The 27,216-nt window shown below is 39.6% G+C and overlaps 2 protein-coding genes across 2 annotated transcripts in view; both read left to right on the forward strand.

The window, feature by feature from the left end:
• Positions 1-24,371, forward strand: part of LOC119719265 (mucin-2-like) — a 42,127-nt gene extending 17,756 nt beyond the window's left edge. The window contains exons 11-24 of the mRNA XM_038188650.1: positions 6,255-6,416; positions 8,420-8,602; positions 8,775-8,939; positions 9,549-9,710; positions 10,414-10,575; positions 10,886-11,071; positions 11,387-11,533; positions 12,964-13,161; positions 13,332-13,394; positions 13,650-13,775; positions 13,963-14,000; positions 15,711-15,815; positions 16,765-16,810; positions 22,761-24,371. Coding sequence (XP_038044578.1) covers positions 6,255-6,416; positions 8,420-8,602; positions 8,775-8,939; positions 9,549-9,710; positions 10,414-10,575; positions 10,886-11,071; positions 11,387-11,533; positions 12,964-13,161; positions 13,332-13,394; positions 13,650-13,775; positions 13,963-14,000; positions 15,711-15,815; positions 16,765-16,810; positions 22,761-23,086 — 2,069 coding nt within the window. The 3' untranslated portion in view covers positions 23,087-24,371. The remainder of the gene's footprint in view (positions 1-6,254; positions 6,417-8,419; positions 8,603-8,774; positions 8,940-9,548; positions 9,711-10,413; positions 10,576-10,885; positions 11,072-11,386; positions 11,534-12,963; positions 13,162-13,331; positions 13,395-13,649; positions 13,776-13,962; positions 14,001-15,710; positions 15,816-16,764; positions 16,811-22,760) is intronic.
• Positions 16,828-20,953, forward strand: LOC119719266. The gene is made up of 2 exons (XM_038188651.1): positions 16,828-18,268; positions 19,959-20,953. The coding sequence occupies exons 1-2, from the start codon at positions 18,130-18,132 to the stop codon at positions 20,417-20,419; spliced, it is 600 nt and encodes a 199-aa protein (XP_038044579.1). The 5' UTR covers positions 16,828-18,129; the 3' UTR covers positions 20,420-20,953.
• Positions 24,372-27,216: the final 2,845 nt, after the last annotated feature.

A 27,216-nucleotide genomic window follows, 5' to 3' on the forward strand; every position in this document is an offset into this window, starting at 1 on the left:
TTCACTGGGAACCAGGCGGGGTCCGCCTGATCCCAAAAGCGTCCTTTTCTGACAAAAAATCAGACAGCAGGGTTTAGCCCTCCTGATATTTTCGTCCCAAAAAAATTGGGTCCACCTCCTCTGTCCCCGCAAACAAATTATGGCGTCCTGTGCGGTCCCTAAAATGGTATTTGGCACACACTAAACCACTCAGGGGTGATTGCAGGCGGCTTTTTATTACAACCATGCAGCCGCATGGCCCCGACTCAAGGGACACCATTTTGCGTTGGGTAGTATCAGCAATCAAATTCGCTAACTCGGATAGGCCATCCAAAAGGGATGCTCCTGTCTGAGTCCTTGTCCAGGCCCATGACGTACGCGCCATAGCGACGTCCTGGACATTTTTTAGCGGGGTCCCTATCTCAAAAGTTTCACAGGCAGCATGCTGAAAGTCGGCCTCGACATTCACATCTTGCTACCTACGTGACATACTCCAGACTGGAGGTAACATGGGGAAGACGATACTGATATCTCACCAGTCCTTGTCTAAGAACCCTACCCTGCACAGTAGTCTTTCCCGGCCTGGCCAGGAGACCAACTAGGCAGGTAATACATAACATGTATATTCAACCTAAATGGTTTAAATCATGATGTATATATATATATATACTGTTGTTTAACCATTTGGTTGAAGGGCGTCTCGCCTACCCGGCCACCAGTTGTCGGTGCCACTCTATGCATATGTAGTAGCTATTTGGGTAAGTGAATGAAGTAGACTCCCCCCCCCCCCTCCCCCCACAGAAGTGTGGGACGAGTCTACGAGTGATACTTACCCAAATAGCTTCCCGCCCTCCTCTCCACTCTCGGCTCGCAATATGATGGTTTTTCACCTTTAGTGCGCGAGAAAAAAAGAGGAAGTATAATGGCGTATTCATGACGTAGCATAATGGGTAGGCCCCGAGAGGGCGCTCGTTGGTTGATTAAAACTTTTAGTGTTTGAGCCTGTCAGCTGAATAAATATGCATATGTAGTAGCTATTTGGGTAAGTATCACTCGTAGACTCGTCCCACACTTCTGTGGTGGGGGGGGGGGGGATTCATTGGCCGATATCAGCCAATTTTGGACAGGATCTTCCTTGACCCTAGTTCTACCTTAATTGACCAGCATTTGAGGTCAATGGTCACCTAGTGGTCACTGGTGGTAATTTTCTTATAAAAATACCAAATGCTTCTCGCACAGTATTGACCCAATTGATGTCAAACTCGGTCAGTTACATCTGTGGACCAAGCCTCATATGGGTTGTTCACAGAATTTGGCCAAAGGTCACCTAATGGTGAGTAGAGGTCATTTCACTGAAACAGGTCGAATGCTTTTTTGCCAAAATTCTTCACCTGATTGAACATTTTTTGTCAGTTACATGCTTAGCCCATACCCCATGCAGCATTTTAGTATATTTCAGGTAGTGGTCACTCAGTGGTCATTTTGCTATATCTGCCAAATATCGTGGCCGATACCAGCCAAATTTGGATAGTATCTTTCTTGACCTGAGTCATGGTCACTAGTGGTCATTTTCGTTAATATGCAAAATGCTTCTTTTCCCACAGTACCCAACAAATGTCAATGTTGGTCAGTTTTATATTTGAACCAAGCCTGGTTGTTCACAGAGTTTGGCCAATGGTCACTTAATGGTCAGTAGGGGTCATTTTATTGAAACAGGTAAACGCTTTTTCTTGCCAATATTCTTCACCAGATTTGAATATTTCTTTCGTCAATTACTGTACATGCTCAGCCCATACCCGTAGCACTTAAACAGTTAAGTGGATTTGGGAGCAATGGTCACCTTGTGGTCAGTGCGAGTCAGTATGCAGAAAAACCGATCAAACGGCTATTTAGGCGGATATCCGTGCTTCCTGAAGAACATAGCAATAGTTGGGTAATTCTGCGTGAAAAATTTATTTAATCTTCAGAACTACAAGCATCTCAACCTCAAATGTGGTATCAAATAAGAGGGGACAACAAGACCTTTTACTTGATTGGTGTGCCATTGTAGGGAGTGTGGTAAAATATTTAGCTGTTTTGGTGTACACACCGAAACAGCTCTTGTTTTTGTTTTTTGGCTTTTTCGCAAAATTTGCGAAAAAGCCTTTCTTTTTGTTCTGATTTTTTTTTGGCTTTTTCGCAAAATTTGCGAAAAAGCCTTTCTTTTTGTTCTGATTTTTTTTTTTTTTGGCGCCAAAAATCCCATAGACTTTGTACACGATTTTTCTCTGCAGCACTTTGGGTATTAATCTTTGTCAGACATCATTCAAAGTTGGCATAAGCATAGTCCCTATAGCACAGATGTGTCCCGAAGATTGACGTCATGGTGACTTCATCGACTAATTTATTACAGAATTTTGAATATTTAATTTTGCCCATAGACTTTGTACACAGAAATTTAAAAACAAATTGTTGATTTTCAAAGGGTATTTTCGACTCTTTGCCAGTAATTCATTTACACCACTCTTTGTCGAAGCAAAGACCCTGATTCAAACAACATTGTGTGATGATGACGTCATGATAGCAATTAAATTGTGACACTTTTAATATTTAAAAATGCATAATAAATCAACCGTATGCGTCCGCAGCATTCTGTTGCCGGCAAGTGATAGAGTAGGTTGAAGTCTTTATTTCATTCAGTGTGCGTGCAATCACGTGACCCTTGCTTCCGGTCGTAAAAGCCGAAACCGGAAGTGGCTTATTATTTAAAAGTGGTAATAGATATGAACTAAAACACTGTGTTAGTCTCTTGGCTGATAGTATTCTTCAAATCACCTACCGATGACGTCATGCAATCTTCGAGCGCCCTCTAGCGACAGGTTGAAAATTTTCAAAAATGTATTTTGAATAAATGTCTGTGGCGAAGTTTGTCGGAATCGCCTAAATATTGGTGTATATGATGACCTTGACCCACTTAAGTCGTGCGCGAAGTTTTAGGCGTATGACGTCATCAGACCGGAAGTTATTATGAAAAGACCCCTTTTCCTTTGAAAATTCCTGAAAAATCAACCATGGAAGTTTTTATATTAGTTTTTACTTTAAATGTTGATTGAAGGGTAGATCTAAAACATTTCAAAGCTTCGAGGCAATAAGCGAACTCGGACATGCCCTGCGCACGCTTAAAACTTCAGGTTGACAATAGCTCTGCTCTAAAACATGCACAGAACGTCTATATGTACATTATACAAATATAACATGGTTTGAGGGTGGACAGTCGATATTCGCTCCCCGAGGTATTGGAAGTTGACAAACTAGTTCCCGAGGCGAAGCCGAGGGAACTAGTTTGTCAACTTCCAATACGGAGGGGAGCTAATATCGACTGTCCACTCGAAATAAACCATGTTATATTTGTTTTACTATACCTCATACATATTCAGTTGCCGAATTTTGTTTTATTATTATGCACCTAAAACAAAATTTGGGGAAACTTGTACAGCTCACCAAAAGATTCAACTTCAATTACTAGTTCGGTTCGTTTGCAATATAATACAGTTACTACAGTTGTAAATACAGTTGTTTGCAATGTGTACAACTTCTTTTGTACAGGAGACATCTTTACACGGTCTATACATTTTCTCCAGTACGGCATCATTGAGCTCTGTAAATTAACATTTACGCGAACCGTGCAACCCATGCATCTCTCCCGTGCGATGTTCGCGGGTGCGTACTGCACCCGTGCGACAGTTCCTCGATTGCTCTGTAAAGCGCATGCGTAGTAGACTGTCGCACTGGTAACCCTTGCGACAGTCTACTACGCATGCGTATTTACAATGTGCGTGAATCCTCGCACGCGCATTTGGTAAACAGCAAGAATAACATCTGGCACGTGATGGTGAATTGACCTGTGAACGTTCGGCTCTCGATCATGAATATGTATGAGGTATAGTAAACACGTACTTTACGCACATACATCGTATGTCGGTCAGCCTGCAGAGCTTGTGTTGCCGAGGTCAAATCCTGTCCACATCACAGTGACCGTTTTAGCCGATTTTCGGCTAACTTTGACAGATTTTATGTTTATGCATGCACATAGTCAGGGACGTATAATAAAAAATCATGATGCCGAAAAGCCCTATGTAACGTATTTAAAGGTGCAGTTTTTCTGCAGTGGGATTTTCCACAAGTCTTTTCCAATACAACACTGATATCTTACTGAGTAGTTCTGAACTTCAGCCGAGAATTACTATGAGAAGGAAAGAGAAATCGTAGTTTTTTTCGTGCTGTCATTCGATTGAACATATTCCTAAGGGTCAGAATATCAAGTAATATTTCATAAAAATGTTTCAGTTCAAAGGCAAATTACAAATTTAAAGGTGCAATTTTTCTGCAGTGGGATTTTTTTAGCCCGTTAACTTTGTACACGTGTTAGCCCATTGACTTTGTACACGTTGTCAAGCCACCATTTCTATAACTTGGCAATCTGGAATCGTCATCAATGTTACAGCCAAAGAAGACCCTCATACAAAAATTATGCCAAGGCTATGGCGTCATTATGACGTCATCACCAAATTTTTTTTATTGATTCTTGAAATTTACGTGCATATTATGAAGTCCTATGTCTACAGAACTGTAAGTCTGATTGGGTTGAAACTTGGTATGTGGCTAGACCGGGATGTGTTATAGGTAAACAAAAAAACAATTAGGTGATGCCATGATGACGTCATCCGGAGATTTTATATGAATATTAGAAGTTTTTGACCTTTTAGCCATATCTCATGAACGTAACATGCAAAATTCAAAATTCTTTGTGTATTTGGTCTGTTAGGTAAAAGGTATTTGCAGAAAATTTTGAAAAAAATATCTGACATCATTATGACATCATAAAAATGCAAATTTTCAAAATACATATAAGGAAAGGTCTGACTGTCATGAAACCTAGTGGGTAGGTAAATAATGGTACTAGTATACAAAGTTTAAAGTGACGTCATGATGACGTCATCGTTTGGTTATTATAATTTTTTAGATATTTCTAATTTTATTCTGCTTCCACAAGTTGCACACTTTCTTTCATCGGATTGACATTAAATTTGGTTCAAACCAAAATCACAATGACAAAATGGGCATTGAGAAGGGTCTTAAGGATGACATCATTGCAGGGCAAGTGACATCATTTGATAAAATTATACTTTAGGAATTATTTTAAGCGTTTTGAACAACCTTTAACTGCATGAAGCACTCTGAAAAGTGACTGGAAAAGGACAAACGAAACAAATATTTGTAAAATGCGAAAAAGCCCTGTGTTCTGTTTGCAAACAGACATACAACTCTAGTTTTTTTTTCTATTTTTTGTTCCACTTTTTTTCCCATAGGATAACACGTGTTTTTGTTCTACAGGGCACTTTTTGACTTTTTTCAAATCCAATCGACTTCAAACCTGGCACACACTTAGACCACCATCTGAAGATGTATGCCGAATCATGACGTCATCATGACGTCATCATGACGTCATCATGACGTTATCACGTGTCATGTGACATCATCCTAAAAATGCATAATTTAAGGCCTTATATCTACAGAACCGCAAGTCTGATTTGGTTCAAACTTGGTATGCATGTATTCCGGGACGTGTTATAGACAAAAATTGCAGTGACGTCGTTATGACGTCATCATGTGATTTTATATGAATTATTCCATTTTGGACCTTTTAGTCATATCTCATCAACGGAACATGGTAAATTCAAAATTCTTTTTGTAAAAGGTTTAAGTCATAGATAGATACACAAAATTTCGTAAAATGTGTGACGTCATGACGTCATAAAAAACCGTGATTTTTGATTCACATATAAGGGTATGTCCGATCGTTATGAAGCTTGGTGGGTAGGTAGATATTGATAAAAACATTGAAAATCTGAAATGATGTCATCGTGACATAAAATTTTCAGTTGATGGTGGTGGCTTTCCTACTTATGCCATCTCGAACGGACCAAATTATTGAATTTCAACACAAAGCAAAATATTTTTAATTCAATCAAGTAGGGGAAAAGCTGTATGTTCTGTTTTCGACTGGCATACACTTCTACTTGATGTATTTATTGTTTTTAACAGTTTTTAAAAAGTCACTTTTGGGTGTGTTACAGAAGTAAGTTTCTTTGAGATGTTAAAAGTAATGTGATATTTTTTATGGAATTCATGTCATATATTGCATATTTTGTGTAAACATTAAAAGTGTTAGGCCTCTTGAGGGTAACAGTGAGTGGCTATGATATGTTTATATGCTTGGTATCTTTTTCGTGCAGCGGCACCCACAACAACTGAGACAACCACAGTCCGTGTATCCACCACTGAGGCTCCATCCACCACAGCTCCTCCATCCACCACTGAGGAAATCACCACAACTGTTGTGAGCACAACACCTGAGTCAACTACAACACAGACCACAACGGTGAAGTCAACCACAGGTACTTTTATTTTCCAATATGTAAGAATGGTAATTGGCCTCGTGTTCAATACACAACATACCAGAAGGCTTGTTTAGTTGGAATCAAATGACATACTTGTTTGTTATTCTCGATCCTTACATCATCTGCTAGGATAGTGTGCACTTTATATTCATATTTGCTTTATTAAAGCATAAATTACATCCAAGTTATTAAAGAGATAATATAATAAGAAAGCTAATAGGGAATTTATGTTGTTTGGCTGTTAAATAATATCAATGTGTTAAAATGTGAGAAAAACTGAGTCTGGGGTCATGTAGATAAATACCTTTATGCAAGTAACAAGTTGCGACATAGGTTTCATGTGTGTTTATGGAGTCTATATTGGTTAAGCATTATTCCAACTTTGGCACATTATTCCAACTTTGGCACAAGTAATTCGGTCATTGGACATTTCTTTTGCAAAATGGACAATTTACAGAGCTTAACAAATATATATATATGTTTTGAGAGAGGAAAAAAAGGCTATTTTAATTTCGGGGTTGGGAAGTTTTTTATTTCAATTCGTACTGGACTTTGTGTAGACATATTAAGGAAGTTTGCATGCTTTGCCTTAAGAACTAAGCAGGCAGGAGTTCACTAGCTCGATTCCCACCCCAGTAAGCTTGTAAACTCACAAGCGCTTGGACATCACTCTGTATACAGTGCTTATGAAATGACATTGATGAAAGTCAAAAACACAATATTAATTGTAAATATCACAACTTAGTCCCAAATTAAACTTAGGTTTTCTGAAACCGTTTTGTTTTTGTTTTGTTTTTAGTTTACAAATTAAAAAAAGTCTTTACCCCAGCAGACCTGTCTTAACAGGGGTGTCTGTCACTTCGTCCCAATACCAGTTCACCACATGTCACTTTTCCTCCAACCAGTTCAACATCATTACCATTTCGCCTCATTGCAACTTTGCCCCATTACCACTTGGAAGTGCCTCATACCATTTTGCCTCATCACAACTTCATAAATCACCATTTTGCCCCTTGCAGCTTCCCTCAAAATTAGAAGTTCAAATCATCTTGGAAGTGAAGCTTTACAATACATAGCACATGCTTTGTGTGTTTCATTTTTCATTTAATTTTTGAGTCCTAGGCTTAATCCTTTTCAATTCATTTCAATTAATTTATTATTCCCCATGATAAAAAATATATACAATTCTGCACACTGAGTGTCAAAAACAGTGACATTAAGGTTTAAAAACTTAAACCACAAATAAATAAATCAAAAACAAGTTACAGTCGCATGAAAACATGTGAAATATTTTTACGCATGAAATGTTTTTTTTTTAAATCTTGAGTTCTAAAGATAAATACTTAAAGCTTTATGTTGGAGTTTGAGGTTGTAATGTCATCACTTTTTTGTAGTAGCTGAGTACAGTCAGGTGTTGGTGCAGGGTTATTTTCAGAACCGTTTCCACGCTGATTGTGCTGCAACTGCGGCACGTAACAGGTGCCTGATTGTTTTGGTAACAAGGTTCTTACTTGGCTCTTTCTCCTTTCGGTACATTTTCAGCATTTTTAACTTGGCCTCTTTGAGTATTTTTCTGTTGTTTTCCTGAAAATTTCACATTAGATTAATTGCACTTTCAGCTTCATATTTTATATCAATATGCCTAAGAATGTTAATCAATTAAAACTCACAACAAACGTTTAAGACATCAAGCACGTTTTTGCACAGCCCTCTCAGAAAACATTTTGTTTCAACCAATATTTGAAAAATCTTACAATTTATTTGCAAAAATTAAATTGAAACTAGAAAAGCTATGGGGTGAAGTGTCAATAGGGTGAAGTGGGACGAAGTGGCAGCGGGGTGAAGCGGTAAAGGGGTGATGTGGAAATGGGGCGTACTGACATGGGGCTGACATGGGGCGAAGCATAAGATGCAATGGGTCGTGCATAAGATGCCATCTTTCTTTACTACCAGCCTCTATTATGCAAGTTGGTCATATTCTTTCCTTTGTTTATCACAAGTACAACCCACAGAATCTACAACAATTGTTAGTACAGTCGGAACCACCACAGTACCATCAACAACTGGTGTGCCATCAACAACTGAGGAGGTTACCACCACAACTGTGATAAGCACCACTCCAGAAGTATCAACCACTGAGAAGGTCACAACAGTCGTTAGCACCACAGAAGCCTCCACAACTGGTGGGTAGGCCTATAGTTAACTTCGATCAACTGTTATTGTTGAGCCTTTGTCCGGGTCTTACTAGTATAGAAGAGTTTGCACAGATCAGCAGAAATTGATGAACAAATTGAATCCAAAATGAGGATACACAAGTTGATTATGAGTTTCTTGTTATATCTTTGATATCTACAGAGGTTCCACCAACCACAACTGAAAGGACAACCACACATGTTGTAACCACCAAGGAACCCTCTACCACTGCCCAGCCAACAACCACTGAAGAAGTATACACAACAGTTGTTACCACTACTCCTGAATCAACTACGGAAGAGAGAACAACTGCTCAGTCCACAACAGGTAATATTAAACAAAAAACAACATGGCTGAGGACTTTCTGGACCACATGTATTTTTTTTCCTTTGACTACCCCCTCCCCCCCTCCCTGATGCAAAGGAAAGGGAGTAGAGCAGGCAAAATTTGTCTAATCGTTTGAGGGATAAATTCTGAGGCGGTGTTTAAGTAAGGGTTGGAAAGGGCGTGTCAAAGTTACATTGGAAAGAATGCGTATAACTGAGGCGATGGTGTGGTGATATAGCTTGCGACGTCAGTTCAGTCTAGAGCAATTTTAAATGGTTCAGCTTTAAAAAAAAAATATATATATATATAGCTTTATGTAAACGTTAGAAATGTTTTATTTGCTGGCAGCTAGAGTTTTTGCTCATGGAGTTTTACCCCTGGTTTTTAATCCAGTGGGGGTTTTGAGGAGTGTGTTACTGTGTTTTGTAATTAAACAATTAAAGAGCCAGCTCCAACTGGTTAACTGCCCCTTGGCAAGCCGTATCCTATACTGTAGTAATATGGTGTATATTAATTGGTGTTGTGTCCATTGGAAAGGAGGTATCATTAGAATTATATTTATAAGGGAGGTGAGAACTTAATGAAGCACTATCTGTCTAATTATTACAGAGATGGAAACCACGAGAGCATCTACGACTCGAGAAGTAACCACAACCGCAGGGTTGACAACTGCGGAACTTACCACCATTGCTGTGACCTCTTCTACACCACAGCAAACAACCACAGAGGAGTTGACCACTGTGTTGGTAACTACATTGGCAGGCACGACAGGTATTAAATAGTATACAAATATTGAGTGGCTCAGAGTGAAATGGGGGTAAAATCTACTGAGCAAAAATTTTCCTCCCCTTTCACAATTTAAAGCCACTCAATATTTGTTTTATTTAACTGGCATATAGATCCTTGTCATTTGATATATTTGAAATTTTATTTCAATATAAAATTGGTGGAAATTTTATTTCTCTCTTCCAAATCACCCCATCATGAAAATGTTAGAACCCAACTCTGTATAGCACTGGCTCTTTGGAACAGTACCCGCTACGTGCATTGTTGAACGCGCACATCAACATGCATTTTGCACACAAATACCGCGTCATGGAACAAGAATATATGATCCTAATTGCTGAATAGTATTTCGCATTCCCCATGCGCGAACATGGCGAATGGGACTTTTTGAGCCCCGGCGTGGAATGGGAGCAATAGCAAATGTTGCGTGATGTAAGTTCCACCAATCAAATGACAAGGATCTGTATGTCAGTTATGTACTAGGCCCCGACAGACGAACTTTGGCAACTAGATCTGCATAAATGACATTTAACATAAGCATCCCCATTTTCTTTTCTGTTTATTTCTCTATCTAGTTCAAAGTACTTGAATTTGAAACTGTTCAGTTTAATCTTGTTGTTTTTTCATGGCTTTGCTGGTTTGATTTAAATACTGATATGTTTATATGCTTGGTATCTCTTTTGTGCAGCGGCACCCACAACAACTGAGACAACCACAGTCCGTGTATCCACCACTGAGGCTCCATCCACCACAGCTCCTCCATCCACCACTGAGGAAATCACCACAACTGTTGTGAGCACAACACCTGAGTCAACTACAACACAGACCACAACGGTGAAGTCAACCACAGGTAATGTTTATTTTAGACTTAAATTGTCAAAGTTATTCAAGCTTAATTTCACAAAGTTCCCTTAAAAATGCTACATTTATATTTTTCTTACTGTAAAGCAATAAGGACCAGATTTTATCTTACTGTCTTGTGCCAGGAATCGATAAGATTAACTTTACCAATCAGCATATCCATACCCAAACCAAAACAATTCAAGGGGCTTGTTGCATCCTGGAATAAAATGCACTTAAATGTTCAAAACCTGAGAAATTTGAAGAGGTTAAAACATCATTTATATAACCAATACTTTTTGCATTCTCGTCAACTAAAGGTGCTTCTACAACAGAAAAAACAACAACCCAAACGACTTCTAAAATTGCCACCACAATCCCTTCAACTTCTACAGCCCCAACAACTACTGAGAAAAAGACCACCATAGTTGTTTCTACAACTACCCCTGAATCTACAACTGAGGAAGAAACCACGACCATAGCGACAACACAGGAATCTACCACTGGTATGTTGAATAACGATCATATCTTATTGAAATCAAAGACAGAAATTTATAATGGCTAATTTGCATGTCATCCTTCCATCCTTTGGGAACTGAATTGATAAGCAAATCCTCACCAAAATTTAAATCTACTCAGTGTCCAAGACAAGTTAATTAAGCTATGTTAATTCTGTGATGTCGAATGTTTGTAACACATGGCTGCAAAATATATGTAAAGAGTTACATGACAGGTAAATCTTTGCACTTTGTAAAAAAAATGTTTCAAAGCAGAAGTTTCTTCGACCACTGAAGTGATCACTACACGTATCTCTACCACAGAGGCCCCTTCAACTACCCTTGGGCTGTCAACAACTGCCTTGCCATCAACCACAGCTCAGCCCTCCACAACCAAGGAAGTAACCACAGTTGTTAGCACCACCCCTGAGGCGACAGCAACCGAAACGACCACAGTGGAAACTACCACCTGTAAATGGCTTTGATCTTTTTATCAATGGATAGAGTTTGGTTCCCATTATATTGTTTATTTTCTCAACTTGTGGCCTGAAGACCAACTTACAAAATACAAGAGACAAAAAAATATTTGTGCACATGCAATGCACAAAAAAAATGTTGGTGGAAAAAACGCTCATACAACAGTAAAAATACAACAAGATTTACTTATGTTTGTGGACAAACACATGGCTGTTTCGACATTTCGTTAATGTATGTTCAAGTCGAGTTATAGACTGATAGTTACCTGTATTACACATCCCAACGTAGGTACATACCAAGTTACAACACAATCAGACCTATAGTTCTGTTGATATAGTCTTAAGAAGCCTATTGACATCTTTCATTTCGGTTAAGGACAGCCCGGATTATCACGTAGGCAACTGTGCCTAGGGCCTACGAAAAATTGAGGGCCTACGAAAATACCGCAGTGTGCCACAGGCCTACCCACTCACACACAGAGAAAAGTTTTTATAAGGTTTTAGGGTCTCTCTCAGAATTGTCGATTTCACCAACTGACGCTGTTTCAGCATGTAGGCAAACATATATACGCCCTACTCTGTCGTTCTGAAGCACAATGCCATTCATGGGCGTCGAACGATGGGGGACGGGAGACATGTCGTTCCCCTCCCCAACTATTCTCGTCCCCGAATAAAAAGATCGACTACATTTTGATTTTATAGCTCCGAATAACTAATTCAGTGACCCCTAACTTGAAAATGATGTATAAATGATGATCTTGTGCTAAAAAAAAAAAAGTGGTCAAAAATTGCCTCAGATCGCACCACAGAGCGTCTAGAATAAAAAAATAAATAAATAAAAAAAAAAAATCGGAGTAGGGCCTACGGAACACTGGTTCCTAGGGCCTACGAAACACTTAATACGGGCCTGATTAGGGACACTGTGTTTTTACAAAACTGCCAGCGGGATTGCCAGAGGGATTGCGCAAGTCTCACATGCAGTATTTTTTTTGTCCAACTTATACACGATATAACAAAACAATTGTTGACTGCTGCGATGTGGGATATATAGTTTTTAACCCCTTCGGGGCGCCCCTCAGGAGTTAAACACAGCATATCCCACATAGCAGCAGTCAACAATTGTTAAATATGTAATAACAATAATAATAATGCCATTTCAAAATGCCTTCCATTTATATCACCTACTGGTACTGAACAAGCATTACAATAGAAATAAACATTTAATAAGGTAATTCCAATATTGGAAGTACTAAAAAAAACATGCAATTTCATGTTTCCATTCAAAACATATAGAAAATAGAAGGTTTCTTGTTTTGATATGTGTTACTTTTGTTACTGTTTCTCAAATTCCAATGATGGAATGATGCTTATTGTTTTGCAAGTCTGTTACTCCCATTCTTGTTTGCTCTTTATTTCTTCGGGCAGTGATTTCTACTACAGAGGAATTAACGACTACAACCATCGTAACAACTCAAGAAAGAACCACTGTGCCAACAACCACTGAGACCCCAAGTACTACCGAGGAAGTGACAACCACAACGTTGATCACCACATCTCCTGAGTTAACAACAACAGAGGAGTCAACAACAGTAGTCACTACCACTCAAGCACCACCCACCACAGGTACACAGTTTGACCCTCAACTCTTCTCAATATTTCGTACCAAACTTTGAATCTTAAACAGTATTAAGTTGCACTGTAAGGGTGTTGTATCTCCCCTAAGTTTCTCATAATCCATTTGATTTAGTTGGCAAGTTTGAGTAATGTTGTTTTTTTTTTTCCATCCACGTTAGGATTAATAACTACCGAAGCCCCATCAACTACTGTGAAAGAAACCACTAAGGTGACAACAGAGGGTGAGTTTCTTAAGTGGTATTATAATCCTATTTTTCCACAGGTCTAAGTCAATTCTAAATCATTATTGAATATATCCTTGAAATAAATAAAGCTGAATGGTTTGTTAGCAGGTGACCTATAATGTCATCTTCTTATTGTTGAAACAGTAAAATCTTATACTAGGTCAATTGACTTGCCAAATTTGACAGCTGTTCATACATTTGATTGTAATAAATATGCGCTTAACTATTGATTCTGACTCATTGTTATTTAAGGGCCAACAACAGTGAAATCTACTACGACTGAGAAAGTGACCACCTCAGAAGGAACAACTGTGACTGTCACAGAAACTACCACAGAAGGTGGAACAACTGTAACTGTAACAACAGCAGGGAACGGACGTAATGCACATTTTATTTGATTTTTTTCCCCTTTAATTTTATTTGAATGCAACACTTCTCAACTCACTGAATAAGATCCAGAACTTGGTTCTTGTCCAGAATAAATATTTTCATGTCCAGAATGAATATTTTCTCTTGACAACAATGAAATAATAATTGTGCTTTGTACCTTTTCTCAATTTTGCAGCCCCACCTGTCTGCAAATTTAATGATCAGGAGTATAACGTAAGTGAATTCCAGTTTTTGTTAAAACCTTTAATAAAAAGATGTAATATCTTTTGAACGTATTGTTTCAGCATTACACAGTTTCCGTGTACACTTCATGCACTGGCCATTTTGGAAGAAGAAAAAAACGACATCTGTAATAATAGACCGATCCATAAGGCCTCATCCACTGGGCACGTGGGCTGTCACATAACGCGCCTCTCTCCCACGTGCTAACCACACTTGTCATGATACAAGTAACACTCATGCTAACTTTTGTCAGTCAGCGGGTTGTATGAATACAAACTTGCAAATGCTAAGAAGTTTAAGCAAAAATTAAAAACTCAACTCAACAGCATTTTTTGTTGGAATCTGTCAGGATTGGATACAGTACCCCTAAACTGACAGTCTTTTACATTGGGTTGGTACACCTCCAGAATCAAAGTCGGAAATATGTGTGTGTTGTTTCCCATGGTGTTGGAATTTGCCGGGGGGGGGGTATGGTTACTAGTAAATCATGCCAGGGGGTTAAGGAAAAAGCAAATGCTTGAATCTCGTATGAATACAACTTTTCTTTTCACTTGACAACAGGTAGCAAATGCTTTTTTACTCTTGGATTGTGTGCGTGGATGAATGATTGTCATTAATCGGATCTTTGTTGTGTGTACGAACTGGCACAGGATTTATACATAGGGTAACAGTCCAAATCAATGTGATACATAAAGTAGTTAATTTGATCAACTGCAGCAAAAATTATGAAGACAATTTTCACCAGCTGCAGAATACAGAAAGTATACTTTCACCATTCATGCAAATTGTAAAGCTCCACAGTGTCCTGGTAGAGAAAGTCACTGTTACATAAAAAAAATTATAGACACATTTGAAAGCTGGTAAAATCATACCAAAATTCCACATACAAAGCTTTTTGTGTATTGAAATATGCACAGAAGCATTTACTTTATATATCAAGGTCCCCAACCCAGTCTTGACAGATAACCAGTAAATACTTGAAATCTAAAGCATTTTGTGCTCCTTTTTATTCATACAAAACGAAATATACGCTAGCAAAAGCTAAAAAGTAAAAACTTTCAGATTTTAGCATATGCGTTTTTGATGCAAGTGAATACATAAAAATTGGTAGTAATTGCAAATGCTATTTTTTTTTTCATACGACCCATTAACACACGGTTGGTTATAATAATAATAATTCCGGAGTCTCTATATTGCGCACGTATCTTCTAACAACTAGGTACTCAAGGCGCTGGAAATTATGTCAATTATTAAAGAAAGGTTATGAGAAATATGAGACCCATTATGGTTTATTAAGGGGCTGAGGCGCATGTTGCAGCCACTGTCGGAAAAAAACAGGGCAAACCCCCTTCACTTAGCGATAAGTGTTACTGGGTTCTTTAACGTGCATTTCACAACACACGTCCCATCCGAAGGACGAATCAATAATGCTAAAGTGCCTTGCTCAAGAGCACAAGCACCATGTTCCCACGGACAGGATTGGAACCCATGTACTACGGCACATGAGTTGAACAACGTAACCACTGGACCACAGCACCCCACACGGTTGGTCAAACATCATTTGGAGAAAAGCGGGTAGGGTTAATGCTAAATGTAAAAACGACAATCCTGTCTCGGGAACATTCAGAAGGAAAAATCAGATGCCTAAATGTCTGGGAAATTTGACTTACATAAATGTTTTTGTCCACTTCTATCACACAGAAAGGCGAATTCATACCCACTGGTAGACCTTGTACTGTGCTTATTTGCGGAGAGGATGGAAATATTATACCAGAGGATGTAATCTGTAACCGAACATGTCCGAATGTAAGTGTACGATAGCAGGCAGCACAATCTGTCTTGTTTGAACATTTAGGCCTACAAAAAATTTCAGCAGGTTCAAACCTTTTCAAAACTTTTCAAAACAGTACCAACGTTGAAAACTGTAGCATTGTCTATACAAACCAAGTTATTTAATAGATACGAATAGTAACATAGATGATTATGCCCACGGTTGATGACAATGTATTTTTTTTAAAACCATTGCTATGACGTCACACTATTGTTAAAAGTGTGGATTCGGAACTACGAATCTGTTACGCTGGTCACAAAGTGTGGATTCGGAACGAAGAATCTTTAGTAAAGTGTGGATTCGGAATTACGAATCCACACTTTGAACACGTCAGACAATTGTTCTCTGTAATGAGCATTAATAGGACCGTCTGCGTGAAAATTCCCTTCCGAAATTATCAATGCATCTTCCCTGTCAGATTCTTCGCCGTCACTGCAAAACCTATTTCGAGTCGGAAAGAAATCATCGTCTGAACTATCAATTTGTCAACGGAAGGAGTCGGGACAAATGTTGCAACCTAACGCCACTTTTTTTCTCCATATATCATCTCAATGAAGGGAATTCATTGCAAAAATGATAATAAGACATGAATCTGGGACTGAGAAATATCTCCAATTTTGTTAGGAAATACTTTAAAAAAAATTTCTTGACCTCTCCATAAGACTTTGTACACAATCGCGGAAGTGGCGGCAGGTTGCAACATTTATCCCTAGTCTTTTCATCTCCACTCACTGTTAATGCCAATACTTCTTTTGACGCAATGGTTTAAGTCGAAGAATACACCTGCAAGTGTGAATTCTTAAATTACGAATCCACACTTTCTCGTGTATTCTCCTTAACATATAGAACTGGGAGTCAAACGGCATCTAAAACGTAAGTCATATTTGTTTGTTTTAAGAACATTTGTTTTATTTGTGTTAATAGGGGAAACTGTTGGAAGTAAGCCCGGACAGGTGCTGTCCTGTTTGTGGTAAGTTGAAACTACAACTATATCTACTTCTGCTGGTACTACACAGACATAATTTCAGCATAATTAGTAATCATTCCACTTAACTGGAAGTGAGTTGAGAGTAGGTTTCAGTCCTGTAATCAAAAACCAATCACATGAATAATAAATAGCAGAACTAGATCTGTTCCATAAACAGAGCATAGGGATTGATTTTGTTTATGTTCGTGCATATGGAAGAAGGAAAATATAGCTCCATAACTTATTAAGTTGTTCTTGTTTTCCAGAGATAGGATTAAAAATATGTCCCTCGATGTCGCCTCATGACCATGATGATGTCATCATGACATTCTGTATTTGTTGTCTGTTACATACAAATGTTTAAATATACACTTAAAGGTGACATCACATTGCCATTTAAGACGTTATCATGACATAACTTTGTCTGGGGTCATTTAACATTCGGGGCTTTTTTTTTGCCATAGTTTGAAATCTATGAATTTATGTCATATTTTGCTAGAAGAAAATCATAACTGTTTCGCTACTCCGAATCGGAGTCGTCTTCCAATAGTTCATATGGTTGGCATAATTAGATGCCGAAACAAACGATCTGGACCCATTTCCAATGCAGACTAAATGTGACTTTTCTTTTCGTAATCGTAAGACAGGTGCAGCGTGCAAATTCCTTGCGCGCTTTGTTACGTAACTCTTTGTGAAGCCGTTTCTTAAAAACGCCTAGTTGCCTATTCAACTTCATTCTCGGTCGAGCAACCTTATCTCGCAATGTCTTATCCGTGCAATATGAATCCTAATCTTGATAATCAAGAGATACTATCGGCCATCATATCGCTGGCTAACTCGATAGACAATAAAGAAGATTCAGCCTTTAAGAGGCAGCGTACCCTCGCCGACAGTCCACCAGACTTTAAAAGTGACGGTAACAAGGACCAGTATCGCAACGAATAAAAGCCCTCCAGCCTAATTGACTCGGCCTTAGCATCGTTAGACGCTGGAGATGTCAACGCAGCCAGAGAGGCCCTCAAACAAGCCAGCACAGAAATCAAACAGCGGCAGAAGCTGATCAAGTTGGCCGATCGTTTCTTTACAAGGTCTGGCCACGGTTAAAGAATACGTCACCGACAATTTAGCAGACGACTCGGATGATGAGAAAGGACTCAGAAAGGCGGAGAAAATGGCGACCAGCAAGAAATCCGAACCGCTAAGAAGTCCAAGACCAAGGCTCGCAATCTTGTACGTCCTTACCCTGCTGCGAGTTCGTTTCGTCCCTACAGCCGGTACACCTATCGTCAATATGTCCTGTTTCCAGTGCGGAATCGTAGGACATGTCCGCTCCAACTGCCCCTCTCTACGGGTCCTCCGACAGCTTCAGCGCCGGTCACAACCTTCAGTCATTGATACCACCACAGCATAGTGACTGGGAAGAGAAGGAATCAACTACTCCTGTCCCATCCGGTGTAAAGGGTAAGCTGAAACCTCGCTTCTTATTTTGGCAAGACACACTTAAGTGTAGTAATTTTTTCAGATGGATACAAGATTCCATTTTATGTCACTCCTCCTGCTGTTTTGCAAAACAATAAGTCAAGTCTATCTCATGCACAATTTGTGGAAACGGCCATCGCGGATTTGCTCGCAAAGAACTGTATCATGCAATGCACTGTTACCCCATACTGTTGCATTCCTTTGACTGTCGCAGAAGGACAAAAGTTGCTATTAGTGCTTGACCTACGACACCCGAATAAGTAAATTTGGAAAGAGAATTTCAAGTACGAAGATCTGAACCACCTTGCTCCATCACTCGGTTACAATCAGTACTACTTTTCCTTTGATCTTGAGTCGGTAGCGCCTGTCACTTATTCACCAAATTAAACGGGCCTATAGTGCACCATTGCCGTCAAATCGGTATCGTCGCGTTTTATGTACATCGACGCCGGACTCATTGTCTCATCCGACTTTGAATCAGCTTCAGCCAACGTTTCCTTAGTGCGCAACCTCATAACCTGCAGCGGATTCGTCCCTAGCAAAACAAAAGTGTGTGGTCACCCACTAAAACAATTCAGTACTTGGGTCTTACCATCAACTCCGACGCTTTTCGCTTTAAGGTCCCTCAAAGAAAAATTCACAAAATGTTCACGTTCATTTCATCCGTGCTGGATTCCTACCGTGCCATTGAGTCGCGTCACTATTGGTCCAATTCATTTGTTCTCCCTGCTGACGACGTTTCGGAACACAGATTCTGGCTCACGTAATTACAGTCCCTGAATGGTTTTACCATACGAGGCGGGCTAGTCCCTTCTTTGACTATCTATTCCGATGCAGGCGACACAAGCTACGGTTGTTTTGTCGAAGGTCATTGGAGATGGTTTAATATATCATTCAGTCCCGTCTTCCTTGGGTACAAGTTCAGTGTTTTGCCAAACCCCATCATTCGCTTCCATAGCAATTCGTTTTGATCCCTCATTAGCGCCACACACATGGTTAAGACTAGGCACTTGCCCTCATCGCGACTCTCGCCCGTGAGTACTGTTTGCGTATGGTTTATCGTTGTTGATACAGTTATACATGATACTGCGTTCCGTTTAATTGGTCTGATTGCATACTTAATGCATTTTGTGTAGTATATTACAATTTGGAATTGTTTTGATATTCCCATATCGCTTCTCTTTTCCCCCTTTTTTGGCGTTCTCTGCGAGGTAGGCGGCTCTTCCTACCAATAGTACTCCAAAATTGTGTACTTTTGTTCTTTTTACTCTTCACATGATGAAGATATAGTAAAGAAAATAATTTTTTCTTTCGGAAGAATTTTCTTTACGTTATCGTAAGACGGGTGCAGCGCGCAAATTCCTTGGTGTCCAAGGTGCCTTTTCAACTTCATTCTCGGTCGAGCAACCTTATTTCGCTCTCCCGAACCCCCCTCGCCCGCTTGGGCATCAGTACGCAGTGTCATTCGGAGTAAAGGTGCGCGACCTTCGTCCAACACTTGGGGTTTTACGTGGCCACTGTCGGTGTTGGGTGCCGAACTTATGCTGCGCTACTTTGACCTTTGTGTCAAGTTTAAGCGGCCCTTAGTGCCTGGTTTTGGTTTTTAATAGAACAACTGGATTTTCCAGTTTTTCCACCTGTTTGTGCTGTTTTTATTCTTGTTGTATTTCAGATATTTGGAACAGAATTTCTCACGGCATTGACGACCCGGAAATGCAACTATTGGCCAGACATCACTTGCCTGCACTACTCCTCTCAGCGAAAGCTCCATCCACTACCAAAGCATACAGTTCAGCATGGCACCGTTGGGAAGCCTTGGCGTCATCCAAAACCGAAGTTACCGTCTTCCCAGCTCGACCCATCGATTTCTGCTTGTACTTCTCATCGCTGCTCCCAAGCAAGCACAAGTCTACCACCGATTCCACGGCAGCCGCTGTCAAATGGGTCCACAGTCTAGCCGGTCTTCCATCGCCCACCGACGACCCTCTCGTTAAGATGGCACTTCAAGGTTATAGACATTCTCTGGCTTCAACCCCCCAATCGGAAAGAACCTGTTTTAGAACCTATTTATTTGTTTCTTCTGCTATGCTGGATTTCTTCGTTTCAGCGATCTCAATAACGTCCGGCGTGTAGACTGTAAAACACCAACTTCTACATGCCCAGTCAAAATTGCTGAGAGGTATTTCTCTGCCATAGGTGACCCGGTAGATTCATCACTGTCAGTCGTACATCGAATTACAAGTTCAGCTAAAGGCTTGATGGCCACCGTTCACAGCTTAAGCTACACTAGGACCCGCAAAATTGTTTTACAAGCACTTCGCCCCTTTGTTCCTGATATCAGCAAATTCGGACTCCATAGTCTCAGATCCGGAGGCGCTTCGGCAGCTTCGGCAGCTTTCGAACGCTCTGGTGCCATCCCATCTCATTTTCAAACACGGCAGATGGTCCTCCGAAAAAAACAAGGAATGCATATATTGAGGTAGATGAGAACACTAGTTTAATTCCATCTACGGTTTTGGGATTTAGCAACAGTACATGTTCGAACATTACCTAATCCTTGTTACCATTTTTGGGATACTTGACACGATTTTGTATTATGAACAGTTTATTTAACCTGTCTGCTCAAGTCATTGTTGGAAAAACAATAGATGACTTGTACTTTTGATACTTTTAAATAATAATAGTAATAATGCGATAATCATAATATACAGGTATCACAAGTCCTGAGTCCCCCCCCAACATTATTCCTAATTAATGAAATAGAAATGCACGATTTCAACAATATCCCAAATGCAAATGACAGAGGGCACTCTTCTGCCCATCTTGTGAGAAAATGATAGCAATCCAATCACGCATACCAACACGGAGCTCATTTGAATGAAAAAAAGTGCCAAATTAAAAAGTTGCAGTAAATAGCATTGCTCCAATGTACTGGTTTGAGTGATCCTGCAAAGCAGGGTAGACTTTCATTAATTAATAACTTTACCTTACAAAAGTTTCCTTGTTTAAAAGGATGTTTATCTAAATCTTACGCAATCTTGGTTATCTAACAGATAATTGCAGACCTTTTAATGCAAAGATGACAAAGAAAATGCAAATTAAGTGTACCGTTTTTGAAATTGGTTTTCTTGTTCTTCATCTTCCAAGTAGAGACTCTTGTTTTTACACGGGAAATTTCAAAAAGCTCCGTGTTGGTATGCGTGATTGGATTTCTATCATTTTCTCACAAGATGGGCTGTGAAGAGTGCCCTCTGTCATTTGCATTAGGGATATTGTTGAAATCGTGCATTTCTATTTCATTAATTAAGAATAATGTTAGGGGGGAACTTGGGACTTGTGATACCTGTTTACCCCCTGTAATAATAACCGTCGATTTATCTACCACAGTTAATACAGCATGATGTTGTCGCTCTACAAAAACAGAATTATTTGTAAGATTTTAATTACATCTTTGTCCTCAATATCAAAATAAACAAAAATTATATATGTATATTTTTTTGAGAAGCAACCTGGATTTGCACTCAGATTTTCCCCCCAGAGCTACATGATTAATTTGAAGACCTTTATGCTTTATTGTATAGTTTTCTTAAGATCCTAATTAATTGATTAAATCATATAATTAATTTAAATCGTTTATAAATGTAATTTTTATACAAGTAAATTTCGAAACCACTACAGTAAACTTGTTTCAACAACTTATGCTCGCGTTGTGATGTGTAACTGTTGTAATGTGGAAGCAGATAATACAGCAAAGTACGCAGTTGTTGTGACGTGCCTGTAACTTCTGTGATGTGGGAAGTATAGTATACAGCGAGGTAGGCGTCTCTTTCTACCAATAAAACTCCAAAATTGTGTACTTGTGTTCTTATTACTCTTCACATGAAAGATAAAGTAAAGAAAAGAATTTTCTTTCGGAAGAATAAAGAAAGAAAGCAAGCTTTCCACGATATTTATACAACGCATGCTCGGACCAACTCGCCCTACATGCAGACCAACTCACCAACCATCACCAAACATCCCTTCTGACAGGGCGAGAAAACGCATGGAGTCATTCCCCCCTTCCAAGTCCAGATTTATTAGCCATAGTCATTTGTTTATATAGGGTTTACTGATGGATCCTCATTGTCTAACAACCAAACTGTAAGCAAAATGTTGATTCAGAGCCCTCCCACTTCTAGGAACCGTTTCACAAACCCCGTATGACTAATTAGGCAAACAAGTATACCTGTCAATTGAGCTTGCTTTCCTACTGGCTTGTAGCAACAACCCGACGTTGGAGCGTACTCCATGGCCATGTCAATTGAACCTCGCCAATCGACATGGCCATTGGAGCACGCTCCAACGTCGATGGAAACCGATTGCAGATGGAAACCAAATTGGTGTTTGACTAATCTCACTTAGCAAGTGTAAATTGGCATCTTTTCAAAACATGACTTATTTCTGTACTTGACCTTGCTTTTTTCTTATAATACAGTTCCGAATGAGGAGGACTGCTTCTTTCGCAAGCATCCCAACTACGTTGTAATTGACGAATGCTTGTCTGAGGGACGCATCCCGTACACGGATTGTGAGGGCACCTGCGGCTCCAACACCCGTGTGACCATGTTGCCATACCCCAACATCAAGTTCAACTGCGGCTGCTGCAAACCCTCAAAACTTGAGCAGAATTACGTCACGATGAAGTGCAACAACGGGACCCAGTTTGTCCACCCATATTATGAGATAAAAGCTTGCTCGTGCAGCTCATGCGAATATGATCCGATGGAAACGCTGATTGCCAACCGCATCGTTTTTCCTTAGGAGGGAGTCAATTAACCTTGTTATATTTTTCTGAACAGCCTTCATTTGTCATGTTCTTTTAATCTTAACAATAAATCGCGACTTTGAAAGTATAAAGTCATGATCAATAATTTCGACTCATTCGAATGACGAGTCATTCTCTCAACTATTGTTAATTAAGAGTACAGTAAATATCATCCATCTTGTCAAACTAGCAGCATTACCGAAAGAAAGGCTGTGCCGCGCATGTTTAGTTATATATTTGTATAATGAAGCCTGAGAGTTAAATGAATACTATATGACATCAGATTGAAAAGAAATTGTTTTAAATCTTTGCTAGATCTGCATTTTTTGCTTGATTAGTTATGTTTCAAATTTGCTTTCTTGTCCTTCAATTAAGAATCGGTAAAACATAATTAACCACTGCAGGTTCTCTTCAATTGACAGGTTTCTGTAAACAAACCATATCAATTAAATTACCAATGCAAAAAATGCATGCGAATGTTTTGAAGTTGACTTTATTTACACCGATGTAATTTTTGTTTTCAATTTTTTTCAATTAAGAAAGAATGAGAGTTTCATTAGTGTTTTTGTTTGTTTACTAACTAGTTCTTCTAAAGGATGCTCTCATTAAGATGTGGGTCGTTTATGACGATTTTGTTTTTCAAACATGTTCACATGTGCTATGTAGTAGACAGTTCCCCACTTTATCTGGGAGAGATCCCATAAAAAAAGCGCATATGTAAACAAAGCCATTATGTCATTACGTCTCGGGTCTTTTGGCAGATCGAATTGTCTGCGCCACTTCTCACCAACTAGAACAAGTTTCCCCAATCAGTCTCGTACCTTGAAGTCATTGTGTCCTCTATATCCTCCCTAGTTGTCCTGCACAACCTAGGATCAAATAAGATTCTATCCCATCCAAACCGCATCGCCACATGACTCCTTTTAGTTTATTCGTCAGCAAATTATAATAGATTTTTCTCACGTTCCTTCACGAGGTTGTGAGTGTTACAAGCAGCATCAAATAAATTTACAAAAACATAAATGATATTTTTGTTGATATCACGATACTTTTGATAATCCCTGATACTAACAGCTCATGCGAGCCAATTATTTTAGAAAACAAGGAGAGCGTGGAATAGCAAAGAACAAGCTTTTCAAGTTATTATCATAGTTTTTAAATTTATTGTACTATTTTAAAGTTATATAACTACTCAGTTGAGTTTCTTTATTTCCGTTTGAACTGATAAAAGTGCATTTTTTTTGCTTGTAGATTAAAATAAAATTACTTCTTGCAAATGAGTTCAAAGGTTAGTGTGTCGGATTTTTTTGATATCATTTAACACAAATCAGTGAACTTTTGTTCAAAAGAATGGGTACTCATCTGAAATATGAAATTTAAACTCAAATTTCATATTTCAGAGATAAGTTAACCGTTTAAAATTGAGAGCTCAGAATTCGGCGTGAAGAGTTAAAGGGTAAAGACAGTGAGGAGTAAAGGAGTACAGATCGAGGAACGAGAGTTGAAGTGTACAGATTGCAGAGTGCAGAGCAGAAATCACGAAGTACTGATTACAAACACAGAACAAGTACATGTACGGGCACACAGCACATCTATATGTGCTGTGTGCACCGTGCAGATTGCAAATTACAGAACACAAAGTGAGGAGTGCAGAAATGCGGAGCAGAGAACACAGACTACACAGTACGGGTGTACGTTGTAATAGTTACAGTTCAACTTGCTATGTGCAAATAGCAGAGTACAGAGCAGAAAGTGAGCAGTCCAGAAGTACATGGTAAAGAGTGTGGACCACAGAGTATAGATCGAGAAAATACAAAGAACAGAGTAGGGAGTGAGGAGTGCAGAGTGCACGGCGGTTGTATCTACACAGTATACAGACGGGGGCTCTTTGATCCATACTCGGCAAGGAGTACGGGAGCAATGAGCGAGGAGAAAAGAGAGTAGCACAGCGATGCGTACAGCATTACAAAATGAGGAGTACAGAATACGGTGTAGTAAAGGATGCAGAGTACAAAGCACAGAACAGAGAGTTCTCCTGGCTCTTTGCTCTGCACTGATCTGTAACTCCAAAACCACGCACGAGAAGTATTTCTCGTGCGTGGTTTTGGAGTCGGCCTCACACGGGATGGGAGAATAGGCGTAATTAAATCCCCAGTCGAGCCATTACAAAAATGTGTTTTGTCAACGGCGTGTGCGCTGACCCTCCGAAGCCCGAGTCCTCCTTCCAATTCCTGCTCTGTCTCCAGCAGCTCAATTTTCTCTTCCATCTCAAGATGAGATGTTTTTGTGGACGGAAGTCCGTCTTCTTCTCCCTGTTTTGGCTTCTTCAAAGTAAATCAATAAATTCTTCGCCATCTTGCCTTGCCAGGTGATGTTCCTAGGTAGGTGTTTACGGTAGTGTGTCAAGAAGTTTACTGCGGCACCTATCCCACTTTTGACACCATTTGTGGCGGCCTGCGTCGACGTAGCCTGGGATTGCCCTCTGACGACCCAACGAGCGGTTGTAGGGAAGCCCGGTGAAACAGGTCTGTTTTGGAAGTCTACCGCCACGCGCTCGCAGCGGCTTCCTTTCACACTACTGGGTGTACGTACCTAGGCTGGACTCAGGGGAAGGGGGATGGGACTGGAGCCTGAAGTTCCAAGACAAGGACACTCAAACTTGAGGGTTGATTGGAGTATTGATTTATTTGTACACCAATCACCTTAATAGGATTAATTAATTAAGTGGCGCCTGTACATCAACGAAGCAGGTTTGCTTTGGACTTAAAACTTTTTAAGAAAACCGCAGATATGCCACTAGTTTCGTTGTTTTTGTTGTACAGTAAATTTCCAAACAAGGCCGTTCAGCGCCGACCCGTACGGCTCTCATGTATCGCAGCCTAAAGGTACCTTAACATGGATGGTTCTGGACAAACTTTATACTGTTGGAAAGCGGATGAATAGGCCAACCAGCATGCAAATCGGCAAGGCTCTAGACTTAAAACTTTTGGAGAAATCCGCAGATGATGCCACTAGTTTCGTTTTTGTGGAGTAAATTCCCTAACAAGGCCTGTCAGCGTCAAACCCCACGGCGCTCATGTATCGCAGTCTATAAAGGTATCTTAACCTGAACGTACTACTAGAGGTCAATGTCAACGCTGCAGACAACTTGCCCAACAAGCTCCTAGACGTTTGGTTTTACTGTCCATCATTTTCCATTAGGTTACGCCTTGTCTCTTGGCGACGAAAAATGCGCTGCGAGACTCGGTTACATGTGCATGTACTTTATACGCGCCTGTACCAGAACGGCACACCGTGTTTCCCAAGTATACCGGATTTTTTTCAAAGTACATGTAGTCAAAAAACGCACGGAGCCAAAGGAGCGTTCGAATCTACTTGTATAAAGTTCGCTTCGGTTTTTATGTGAGCATCTGTGTACGAACATCGAGGTAATTGATGAAATGTTTAACATTTTAACAGTCATTGCCTCGCACTGAATCTATAAGTTACAACTTATCCTATGTGTGCATTCTTTTATTTTGAAATAGCCTATTGTCCCAACTCGGATGGCCTCTTAATTGAATTGGCCCTCAAACGGTGAGCCCAAAACGCTGCTAAAATAGGGATTTTTCGAATGCTGTCCGTTCTACAGCACATGGTGCTCAAATAATACTAGTACATTTGTTGTATAGCAAATCGACCTAGCGCATATAGCAGATTCTCCTTCTCACTGAGCCAAGCTGTCATGTCATGGTACAGTAATCACCCCCTGTACTGAGGATATATAACGCAACGATTTCCGGGAGCATAACACTGTTTACTAGTGTTACCAAAGTGTTTACTAGTGTTTTGTACACTTTAAGAACAACTTCTTAACGCAAGCGCATTTATGACTTCTAATGACGTCATATGATACTCAAAAATTGGGCTGGCATTAAAAAAAAGTGCGCATAAAGGTTAAGAGGGTATGGCGAACAATATTTTGTATTGCACCACTGTTTTTTGTTTGTTTCTGGTTTCTTAATGTTTCTTAATCTGGAAAAAAAAATCTTTTTTTTTTTTCTATTTATTTTTGAGTTGAGCATTACATTCACTGTGTAGACTTCCAAACAAAAGATGTTCACAGACCACCAGTTTTGCCAAAGTC

Source organism: Patiria miniata, unplaced genomic scaffold, assembly GCF_015706575.1.
Source record: "Patiria miniata isolate m_02_andy unplaced genomic scaffold, ASM1570657v1 HiC_scaffold_8, whole genome shotgun sequence".
Lineage (NCBI taxonomy): Eukaryota > Metazoa > Echinodermata > Asteroidea > Valvatida > Asterinidae > Patiria > Patiria miniata.

Bases quoted from the DNA above. Each gene is read 5' to 3' on its own strand.
- LOC119719266 (XM_038188651.1), top strand. From the start codon at position 18,130: ATGTCCGCTCCAACTGCCCCTCTCTACGGGTCCTCCGACAGCTTCAGC. The intron at 18,269-19,958 runs GTAAGCTGAAAC...GTTGTATTTCAG, and splicing joins TGTCCCATCCGGTGTAAAGG to ATATTTGGAACAGAATTTCT.